Here is a 12,131-nt window from a genome sequence, read left to right on the forward strand (position 1 = left end):
CTGAAGTCATTATTTGGAAACTTATGATTAACCAAACTCATTTTCAGAATCTCCAGTCCATGTTTTAATTCTGCCTTTTCAGGATCTTCAGCAACTCCAACAGCTTCAACAGCAAAATCTCAACCTGCAGCAGTTTGTGTTGGTGCATCCAACCACCAACCTGCAGCCCGCGCAGTTCATCATCTCCCAGACGCCCCAGGGCCAGCAGGGTGAGTGGCGCCCAAGGCTGTGCACTCAGCAGGCACACATGCTGGCTCTTATTTTGCCCTCAAACTGTCTGTACGAAATTTTGATTTTAAACTATCAGTATTTTTGTTAAGACTTTTTTTTTGTCAGATACACCATATTATTGAAGATTGCCCATTACTGCCATTCATATCAGTTTAATCACTGAGGAGGAACCCAGGGTTTGGCCAAAGTCTAAATGAAGCATGCTGAACATCAATTGGTTAAGTGGCTTCTACCACTTTGATAGTTTATCACGGGGATGTATTCAAAGAATATAGACTGAACATAATTTGGTTACTTTTAAAATTGGAAAAGGAGGGGCTGTAGAAACTATAATTTTGTAAGTTATAGAAAGCATCTATGAGGTTCTTGAATAGTAAATAGTGTATAAATTTTGTATCAAGCAGTAATGAAGTTCAGTCATGTTTGTAAGGCCTAGTTAATATAAACAGTGTAGAGTATTAGGGTATCAAGACTTCAACTCAAGAAACATTAGTGCATCTCTATTGATTTCTTTAAAAATATTATTGTAATTGTATATATTGGTGGGGTACAGTGTGATATTTCAATATATAAGTACAATGTACTGATCAAATACCAAGTCTTCATTGTTTCTGAGGTTTGTTTTTTTTATTTCTTTTGCCTTTTTTCTACTTGTATATTCATTCCAAAACCTTTCATTGTGTAAACATGTATTTTTAGCTTCTGTTCAGAATTAAAGAGCTTACCGTCTAGTGCCAGGGAAACAGACCTATTACAAGGTGTTAGATTCGATATGCACAGAGTGCTGTGGGAACCAAGCAGAGACCCTTTGTGCTTTTGTGATCAGAGAAAACCTTGACAGTGAGTTGGGACAGTGCCTTCATACCAAATGTAAAGGATAGAATGTCAGTCTTATAAAATGAACAGCATTTGCAAAGCTCAAAGATATGGAAGAAAAAATTATGAGCTATGTTTGAGAACTATAAGTAATGCCTTAAAATGAGACTGTTAAGTTGCATATGTGAAATTTAAGGCCTAAAAGTTTAGAGGAGACCAGATCATTAAAGCACCTAACAAGAGTTTGACCTTTAGTCCAATAGCTTAATAGTTATCATGGTTCAGTTGATGTATTAGTCACTTGAAAAATTAGAAAAGTAGGTTTCTGAGCCCCAAAATTTTAACCAGGCCTTTAACCCCAACCCTAATTTAAATGCCCCAATGCCTTCGAATATAGGAAGCCTCTTATAGGCTATACAAAGTTATAGAAAGTTTAAGTAGAAAAGTGACATTTCCCACTTTCTGTTTTGAAAGCTGACACTGAAACTTGGGGTAGGAAAAATTAGAATGGATAAAAATACTGGTTAGGAGAACATTGCAATGGTCCAGTTGAGATTTGATAAGGGCTGAACTGTGGTTGTGGGGATAGACAGGAGATGTTGATTTGGTGGATGGAAAAGACGTGGTGGCCAGTTATATTTGATTAATGATGAGAATGAGGCATCTTAAATAGTTCTTGGTTTTTTAGGAAACTATAGGGTTAATTGGTGAGAAAATGTGTATGTAATAATGGAAGATCCTTAGTTTAAAAAAAAAAATCTGTAAGTATAAGAGGAATAAGTAGAGTTAGAAGAAGATACTGTGACTTTAGAGGTCAAAACTAGTGAAGAGTTTTAATAACAATGGAAGAGAATTCCAAGAAGTGAGGAGGAAATGATCTAGACCAGAAAGACTTAGAAAGGTCAATACTGAAGTGTGAGTATCAGATTTGGTAATTGTTAAAGCTTTAAGATTGCATGAGATTGCCTTCATTTTCTTTTGGCAAAGCTAAGAGCATGGTCTTTGGACTTTTGAAAGAATAAAGCCCAAAGCTGAGCACAGTGGCACTTGCCTATGATCTCAGCATTCTGGGAAGCTGAAGCAGGAGGATCACAAATTCAAGCCAGGCCTGGACAACTTAGCAAGACCCTGCTCAAAATAAAATAAGAAAAGGCTGGCTAAACATTTGAAGTATAATTTATATTGTTGACAGTATTACTATGATTTTATTACTGTTTGAATATTTAACTTCTAGCAAGAGAAATCTAAGCTATTTTCCCAGGGTCCCCCTCCCCTTGGGAAAATTCTTATTGATACATTTCCAAACTTGAGACGTAACTTATTGGAGATTACTGCCCTTTCTGTTCTCACCATTGATTCTGAAACGAATCAAAGAAATGTTCGTGTTAGAAAACGGACGTTTGTTTTTTATTTGGCTTTTCCATTGCTGGGAGGGTGAAGTAAGGAAGCAAAAGGTGGTCTTCATGTAAGTTCTAAACCTTTATGGGACCTTTCACTTTTTAGCTAAACTTATTATTACTATCTTTTAGTATTCTTGGGCCATTATCCTTATAAAATACTTTTAATAGATTGTTTTTAATCATTGACATAGACATAGTTTAATTTTTCTCTCCAGACTACCCTGGAGAAACCCTTTTATGGTTTTTTGAAACCAGAAAAATTTAATATTATGGTTAATTCACTCAACAATTTGTTGAGTACCTACTGATTGTCATACAGCAGTCTAAGTGTTGGGATTATAATTGTAAACAGGATGAGGTCCATGCTGCCCCTTAGAAGAAATGAAATAGTAAACGTGTGGGAAAGTGATTTAGATAGCACTGTGTACTAGGCACACAGCAGATGGAACTAATTGGGTAAGGATTTACCTGTGGAAGAATGGGTAGATGGTCCAAAAGGACCTCTCTGGAGAAGTGTCATTTGCGTTGAGAACTGATTATGGGGGGAGGAGAGCTGCCACCCTAGTATCCGGGTGAAGAGTCTTGTGGACGGGAGCATAACAGCACCCGAGAAGGGAACAGGCTTGACCTAGGCCAGGAAAAGAAAGACCAGTATAGCTGGAGCTCAGTGAGTACAAGGAAGTGGTAGGAGATGAGGTCTGAGAGGACAGGGCTGCACAGATTGTGCCCCTCTTGTGATGGAAAGTCTGAGCTGCTTAACTGGGGAAGGACATGACTGAAAGGTAACCCGACTACTCTATGGGACTGAACTGTAGGGGGACGCTGGGGCACCAGAGTGGTCTCTTAAACTCCCCTTTTTTTAATCTGCCTTTTAAGAGTGTATACTAGTATATACTCAGTTTTACTTCACTTCATCATACTCACTTGCCCCAGACCAATAAAATTGAAATCTGCTTAGTATATTTATCTTATTTGTGATATACATGGTGAATATGCTTTAATTTCTTAAATTAGGTAGTTTTTAGTTACTTACAAATGATAACATTTGTGTCCAGTTTGTTTTGGGTTGTTGTCCTATATATTCTAACATTCAGTGTATCGAATTTGGTAGCCTATGGCCGGGGTTTAGCTCAGTGGTTCTGCCGCCTGCCTCGCAAGCGCAAGGTCCTGAGTTTGATCCCCAGTACCCCCCCAAAAAAATTGGTAGCCTATGGAAATTGTAATTAGGAAGATACTAATTCCCCAACTAATTTTATCACATATTTTAAAAAAAAAAAAAAACAACTGGTACCGTTCCTTTTCTTTGATGTACTATTTTGGATAATTTCTACCACTGCTCTTACCTTATCAAAAATAATCTTATACTTAGTATTTTAGCAATAGCATTATATTTGAAGTTAGGTTTTTAGATTAACTGCTACCGCTTTTTAACATAAGTTTTCATTGTGTTGCCTAAGCTGGCCCCAAACTCCTAGGCCAAGCAATCTTCTGCCTCAGCCAATTGAATAGCTTAGACTATTGGCATGCACCACCACACCTATCTTACTTATCAGTCACTTTAAAATAAGACAGTTCAGTGTAGTACTGATAGAATTTACATTTCAACTTCATTATTACCGGAAGGCAAATGTTTTATAAAGAGAACTTTAAAAAACAGCATCTTGTTCCACTAAAAGGATAGCCTCCTCCTTTCGTGAACTGGGTACTTCTCTGGTCCAGAATATACTGGCAGATTCTAATGGATTCTGGTTAAGAAGTTGAGCTATTTTGGAGGGTTTGCTGCTGTTGTTGTTGTTGTTGTTTACTTTTAGTTGCTTCCATTTAGAATGGTTCTTCACTTTCATGTGCTCCTTACTAAAATAAAGAATTGGCCTACCGGAGAGCTTATTCAGATTACACTAAAGACATATCAGTTTTAATTTAATGTTACTTATCTTCTTGCCCAAGTTCTACTTAAGTTTTGTGTACTGAAGAAGATTGAATTTTAGACAATAAGGCAGGAGTTTGAAGACCAGTAAGACTATCAGATAATGGATTGAAAATTTTTTCAGCTCACTTTCTTATTCTTTCTTTTGCTGTATGTGTTGAAAACAACCTTTAATGTTTTCTGGCAGTGACACCTTGATATTTTATAGGTCTCCTGCAAGCGCAAAATCTTTTAACGCAACTACCTCAGCAAAGCCAAGCCAACCTCCTACAGTCGCAGCCAAGCATCACCCTCACCTCCCAGGTCAGTCTTCTCTCGCCCTGTTGTGGGGAGAGACTTTTGGACTTTAACTGCAAAAAAAACAAAATCAAGACAAAACAAAAAGAACTAATAATCCAAACAGTGTTTTTCAGCTTAGTAAAGAAATGCTACCAAACTGATGAAATTCTGAAAGGACATCTACCAAAAAAACCCATATTTAATAATCAGCCTGAATTACCTTCCTTCTGAGATCAGAACAAGGTGACCACTGTTACCACTTTCATTCAGCATTATACTGACAGTTCTAGAAGTACAATAATACAAGAAAAACAAATAAAGGACATAGAGAATCTTGCTATATTTTTTACTTCTTCAGAAAGGTTGAAAAACTAAAAGCTCTCCTAACTAGAAGACAGACAAACATCATTGTCTGTAAGAAAGTCTTAAGGCATCTCGAGAGGTGGGAGACCTGCTGGAATAAGTGAGTTTAAAACTATGTAGGAACAAAGTCAATATAAAAAAAACACTTATATTTCTATACATTAGCAATATTCATTTGAAAATTGGAATTAAAGATAAATGTAATGTGGGGCTAATCATAGAGGTTAACTACAAAGGGCACAAGGAAACTTTTGGTGGTGATGAAAATGTTCTGTATCTTAGTTGTTAGTAGATGACTGTATTTGGTTGTTGCCAAAATCAAAAGTATACATTTGTAAATGGTGAACCTTTCAGTATGCTAAATATAAGAGTAAGGTTGGAGTTTTGTGTTTTTGAGGAACTGGAGATTAAATGTAGGCCCTTCACACTGAGCTACATCCCCAGCCCTTTTTTGAGACAAGGACTCAATAAGTTGTCCAGGCTGGGCTTAAACTTGGCAACCCTCTTGCTTCGGGTTCTCAGAGTGCTGAAATTACAGGCCTGGCCGAGGTTGGGGTTTTGACAAAAGCCTTCATGATGACTTCCTTCCTGACCTACATGTCTGCAGGCTCTGCAAACAGTGGCAGGTTATTATGGCTTTGTCCCAACTTCTGCTCACTGAAATCTACTCTGCCATTCCTAGATCTGTCTCAGCCCAGCCTGTAACTTCTAGAGTAGGGGTATCTTCTCTGTAATCATACACCTAAAGGTACCCAAACTGTTTGTAGTCCTCTATTATTTGAGGAAGCAGGTCCTCGAGATGAAGTAACAGTCTTACAGTTGAGACTTATCTCTACCTGTTAACAAGTTTCACTGTGGGAAGTGTATAGCCATGTAGGATTCTAATAGGGTTGGCTTCTCCAAAATGGTCAGCTTGAAAATTACTCAGGGTCAGTATGTCAGGGAGATCAACTTTATTGTTTTTATTGAAGCAGGATGAGAGGAACTTGCCTCAGTTACTGTCTGTGGAATGCCTATTGTGTAGTTTTCTGGGCTAGTTAGTCCCCTTGGAGAAAGCCTTGCCTAATGAAGTCAAGTTCAGAGGTATGTGACCTATCTAAATTATAGGAAGAAAAATTCACAACACAGGTTATCTGTAATCCTGGTGTGTAATCTCTTACCTGGGCTCCTGTTCACAGAAAGGGTCAAGCAAGCAATGAAGATAGAGAATCAGGACAGTACCTCCCATTAGTGAATACACAGAAGGGGATATTCTACTTAGGGCTTGTGAGTAGAACAGCTTTGTGTTTGTGCAATAAAGAGATTTAATATTTTCTTTTAAAAAAGAGAAAAGACTATTGAGGTTGGGAAATGTAGCTCAGTAGTAGAACTTGTGCTTAGCACGCAGTAGGCCTGCCCCCACCAAAAAAGAAAAAGGAAAAAAGACTAAAGCCTTATGTCTCAACATAAACTTCAGATGGATTTAAATAATTAAATATTCTAAAAATACAAAGAAAAAGTAGCAAATTATCAGGAATCCTATCAGAGTGAAAAATAAGTGAAGCTTTCTTAAGATTTGAACAATAGAAGCAATGGGGGAGGGGGCACTTCACCTAAATGACACTTTGCAGTTTATGTACCTAAAAATAAAAGGAAAAAAGCAAATTAGAAAAAAAAAATTTGCATTAATAAAGCAGGCAAAAACTTACTCTCTTAACATTTAGTAAGCTCATTTAGGATGAGAATAAGGATATTGATAATATATAAATGGGTAAAGGACACAAATCCAGTTCATATTCAAAGAAATACAGAAAATATTTGACACATGGGAAATTTTCACTTTCAATAATAAATTAAATGCAATAGCAAAAGTGATATATCATTTACTCCCTGATGAAGAAAGTATTTTTTTAATGTGGAGGAAACTGCATTATATAATAGGAACCAACATTATCAGAAGCCATGAAATTATCTAGTTGCCAAAAAAAAAAAATCCCTTGGGAACCCCCCTGCCTTGGGAATTTTTCTTAAAGAATTATTTATGTAGGTGGAAAACACATACACAAAGTTTTTCGTTGTGATGTTACCTGTGATAAATGAAAAACTGTATAGCAATTAAGAAATTGTTAAAGTAAAATAATATTGCTCTAGCCAGTTCTTGGAAAGGATAATTATGTATACCATAATTACAGTTAAGGTTAAATGTAGGTGTGTGGAAAAAAATTTAACAAATACCCCAAAATGATGCCTCCTATAATAAATTATTTAAACTACAGATTATTTATTTTCCTCCTTAAAATGGTTTAATAATCTTATCATTTTTATAATATAGTGTCACATGTTAGAGACATGATAGTGTTAAACAAGATAGATAAAGGGGGTCCCTGCTCTTCTGACTAAGTGGCTGTTTATAAATACATTTTTAAAAGTAAAGAATAATGTATTAAAAGGCATAAAATACATGTGTTCAGACTAGTTAGTTTTACTTTTGTGTAGTTGAGTTTTTCCATAACCTCACTTGCTTAGCCTTTACTATAATTACAGTGTACATGTCCAACAGTCTACTTTCTCACTGAACATTATGCTGTACCCTCTGTAGTGGTACATGGTTTCCAACATTCTCCCAGAATATAACTGCCTCATTAAGTTATTTGTTTGCAGCGCATTACAGGTGTGTCACTTATCTTTTTGTATGAGGTGTACTTGAAAAATATAGTGAACATTTACATTTTTTAAAATTTATATTATAAAAAAGATACATTACCCTTGATCCTCGTGAAAATTCTCCCTCTTGATTTGAATACAGTGGTTCCATTGTTTTTGCCACTTTTTTTTGGTACCGGTGACTGAACTCAGGTCTTTGTGCTTGCGAGGCAGGCGCTGGAACCATTGAGCTAAATCCCCAGCCCCATTTTTTTTTTTTTTTTTTTTTTTTGAGGCAGGGTCTTGCTATGTAGTTCAGGCTGACCTTGAATTCATTTTGTAGCCCAGGCTGGCTTCAAACTCGAAGATCCTCCTGCCTCAGCCTCCCAAGTCCTGGGATTATATGCCTGGCTTTGTTTTTGCCATTTTCTGAAGGAGTTCTGGAAGTCTTTTTTGTTGCATTGTTTTTAATTCCACTGTCCTGATTGCTCTAATGTCCAGAATCAATGCAAAACATTTACCTTTCACTGTCATTTTCACTTTGGGGAGGAGAGAGAAGTTACATGGAGCCAGATCCAGTGAATGAGGTAGATGAGGACACACGTAATGTGTTTAGGAGCCTGCCTTTCTATTGAATGATCATACCTCATAAAGACGCTCACAAAAGAGGACTTCAGAACTGCTTCAGAATGGCAAGAAAGATAAGTGTGTTTGAAGCAAGGGAGAATGTTTTGAGAGAATGGATGGCAATATGTCTTTTACTCTAGTAATTTTTTAACTTAAATATTCACACATATTTTAATCATGCTATGTATCTTTATTACTCTGTTTCTTCTCCAACAGCCAGCAACCCCAACACGCACAATAGCAGCAACCCCAATTCAGACACTTCCACAGAGCCAGACAACACCAAAGCGAATTGATACTCCCAGCTTGGAGGAGCCCAGTGACCTTGAGGAGCTTGAGCAATTTGCCAAGACCTTCAAACAAAGACGAATCAAACTTGGATTCACTCAGGTAGGATGATGACGATGCCTTTACTTAGATTTCCCACATTGCCTAGGTCTAAGTATTTGCTTTACATGACTAAAGAGGAGCGACGTGGTCCTCGGGTATGTTGTGTTTTGATTTTAGATAATCTATTTTTATTAGTCATTTAGCATTTATAACTTTAGATTATAACTTTATACATTCAGTTATAATCACACCATTCATTTATAATTTTATGTTAGATTAAATTTTCAAGATTTGTCTCACAACACAAGCCTCTGAAATCATAATTATATGTGAAAGTTTAAAAGATGTTATGTTGGGGAATGATGTGACTGGGTTTTGTTATTTGAGAAAAATTGCTGCTACATATCTAAGACTAAGAGAGTAAAGATCTCAGAGTCTTTTACAGTAATTGAAAGGGGATAAGTTTGAAAGGCTTATTTAAAAATAGTTTTTTTAGGGGAGAGAGGGTAGTGGTAGACTCTGTCTCTGTCTCTCTCTCCCCTCCTCCCAGCCTATGCAGAAACTAATCAGATAAGATCTATTGAAGATGAAAAATCCAAATGAATCAAAATCCAAATTAATTTTTCTACTGTCAGCTAGACTTTTAAAGTGGAATGAATATGCTTTAATGCTTTAAACAGGCATCTGGGTACGCAGCATTTTAATTCTAAGCACTGTTACTGACTTATTCCTTGATTAACCAGTCACAAATAATACTTTTAAACCAGGAAAGGAATTAAAATGAATGACATTTAAGTAAAATGTCATAAGATTATTAGATGAAAGAAAAAAAATCCTGAAGTATGGATTGGATTGGGTATTTTTATGGAATCAAGAAAAAACTTGATATTTTCTTTTCAGAGAATATAGTTACTATTTGGAATTTAACCCACCAGTTAAATACTATCCAAATTATTTTATTGAAAGTAAATAATATACCATTTATCTGGTAGATAAAAACATCAAGACAGCATCTCTGCCTATATTCTAGATGTTTTTAGGAACAGATCTGTATTTCTTACAATTTCATCAGGAATTCATTTTTGTTCAAAGAAGCATATTAGGAGCATAACAATTTTTTTAAAAGATGTTATTTTAAGTGAAATGCAGTTACATTGTTTAGTAGTTTCAGGTATGGAGAACTAAATTACAATTCACAACCATTTGCTACTTTTGAAGCATTTAAGTGATCTGACTTTTTAAAATAAATCTAAAGATAAAACTAGATTGATAGGGAAGTATAAAGCTGGCATATTTATCAGTGCCTCAGATTTAGGTTATTAGCACAACATATGTTTGGGTTACATGGGAAGTTGTTGCCCAAGTGACACATTAAGCATATGAAGCCTTTTTTAAATCACTAGTTTTTGAGCTGGGGATTTAGCTCAGTTGTGCTGTTACCTGCCTCACAAGCACAAGGTCCCAAGTTCAATCCCCAGTACAAAAAACAAATCACTAGCTTTCACTCAAATAGTGGTTTGCCTTTCTGTGGAATTTGATTCAATATATTGCCAGTAGTATGTGTGCCTCTATCTCTTTTTTTCTCTCTGTCTGTCTTTTCACATTAAGGTGATTTTGTGATTTGCTTTATGGTTTTATGTACCCCCCCACACTTCAACACTAAAGATTGAACCTAGGACCCTCACACTGAGCTATATCCAGAACTCTTTTTAAATTTTACTTACTTTGATACAAGGTCTTGCCAAGTCACTGAGTTGCCCGGGCTAGACTCAAACTTGTGACTCTTCTGCTTCAGCCTCCCAGACTGCCAGGATTATAGGCGTGCATATCGTACTTGTCTCTGTCCTATTTTTTGGTGCGACCACTCCTTAATTTTTTTTTTTTTAATGGTGGCAGATGTTTATTTGAAAAATAAGGGGAGGAGAGGTAAGGGAGAAACTGGCTTTGTGGAGCAAACCTGAGCCACACAAGAAAGGAAAGGATACAAGCAAAAATAAAAGTATGTGCTGTGTCTGGGAGGCACAGGGTGGGATACCTTGAATAGCATGCTCCTCATGGTGTGTGTGTCCTTGTATGTTGTCTACATCTTGTGGAAGCCCACAAGAAATTTTTTTGGTTTTTTTGGTGGGGGGGCTTTTTTGATATATTTAGATACATTTTTGATATAGATAATGATCACATTCATCATAGGGAATTTGTACCTGTACATGATATATCTTGCTTCTTTTTTTCCCATTCCCCTCCCTTCCCTTCAACCCCTCTTCCCCACCTTATTTACAAAAGCTTTTTTTCCATTTTTTTCCTTCTTTTTTTTCTTGTCCCTTCCTTCCTTTCCTCTTCCCCCCTCCCTTGTTCTCCTTCTCATTTGAACATTTTCTTCCCATTTCCCTCTCTCTGTTATACATTTTGATCCATATTTACACTTTCAGTTTCTCTCTCTGGAGAAACGATGCAGTATTTAAACATGTGTGTCTGATTTATTTCACTTAAGAGTATGGTTGCAGGCTGTATCCATTTAGCTAGAAATGTCTTAAGTTTATCTTTATGGCAGAGTAGTACTCCATTGTATTAAAAAAATACACTTCTTCTTGGTCCATTCATTGGTTGATGAACATGTGGGCTGTTTAAAAGATTTAAGTATTACAAACTGTGCCGCTGTAATCATGGGTGTGTATATGTCACCATGGTATGATGCTTTTAATTCTTTCAGGAAGATACCAAGAAAGGGAATAGCTGGTTAAAATGGAACCTCCAGTTTTAGTTTTTTGAGAAATCTCCACACTGATTTCCTCAGTGGTTGCACCAGTCTGCACTCCCACCAACAGTAGAGAATGGTTCCTTTTCCCCCACAGCCCCACCAACATATGTTATTGGTTTATTTCTTTGTGGTAGTCATTCTTCCTGGGACCGACCACTCCTTAATTTTCAAAATGACTTTGACACAGCAGTGGCAGTGGTTCGTAAACCGTGACTACATAACTTAAAGCACATACCACTGGCGCAGGATGGGAAATCTGCTTATCAGCCTTTGATTTTAGTTCACTACCTTAATTGTAGTTATTCAAAGGTGGCTTTGAGTCCAGAAAATATATTCATATTTATAGCTTATGTCCAAAAGGAAAATTAAACATTCAGCTTATTTGTTGAAACAAATCTCTATTCTCTTAGTAAATATACATGTTATTAGAAGTTTTAAAGTTATCTTCTAATTACATAATTTCTTATTAAAGGATTACTACAAATGTCATTACATAATTAGAATATTATAGTGTATAACATTTATCAAATTTGTGACATTCATTATTTCCCATTCCTAGTCTTGGCTCCTTTATTCTTTTTACTCTTTTTAAAAATAGCAAAAATATATATGTAATGTACTTCAGATTATATATGAATTAACTGCTTATATTTAACTTTTATAGGGAAAAATCTAAGAGTTACAAGAGCACTAAACCAAGCATATCCCAAATTAATGAATATGAATATAGTAACTGAAGGATGTTGCTTTTTATGCCATTAAACAATCTAGAACTTAT

At 36.1% G+C, this 12,131-nt stretch overlaps 1 protein-coding gene across 17 annotated transcripts in view; it reads left to right on the forward strand.

Moving 5' to 3' along the window:
• Pou2f1 (POU class 2 homeobox 1) overlaps window positions 1-12,131 on the forward strand; it is a 166,791-nt gene that overhangs the window by 125,294 nt on the left and 29,366 nt on the right. For all 17 annotated transcript variants that reach the window (XM_087206837.1, XM_087206841.1, XM_004865196.4 and 14 more), the window contains 3 exons: window positions 83-209; window positions 4,583-4,677; window positions 8,482-8,655. In XM_087206837.1, coding sequence (XP_087062963.1) covers window positions 83-209; window positions 4,583-4,677; window positions 8,482-8,655 — 396 coding nt within the window. The remainder of the gene's footprint in view (window positions 1-82; window positions 210-4,582; window positions 4,678-8,481; window positions 8,656-12,131) is intronic.

This window comes from Heterocephalus glaber, unplaced genomic scaffold (genome assembly GCF_053883595.1).
Source record: "Heterocephalus glaber isolate CG9 unplaced genomic scaffold, H.glaber_assembly_v1.0 deba00000738, whole genome shotgun sequence".
Classification (NCBI taxonomy): Eukaryota; Metazoa; Chordata; class Mammalia; order Rodentia; family Bathyergidae; genus Heterocephalus; species Heterocephalus glaber.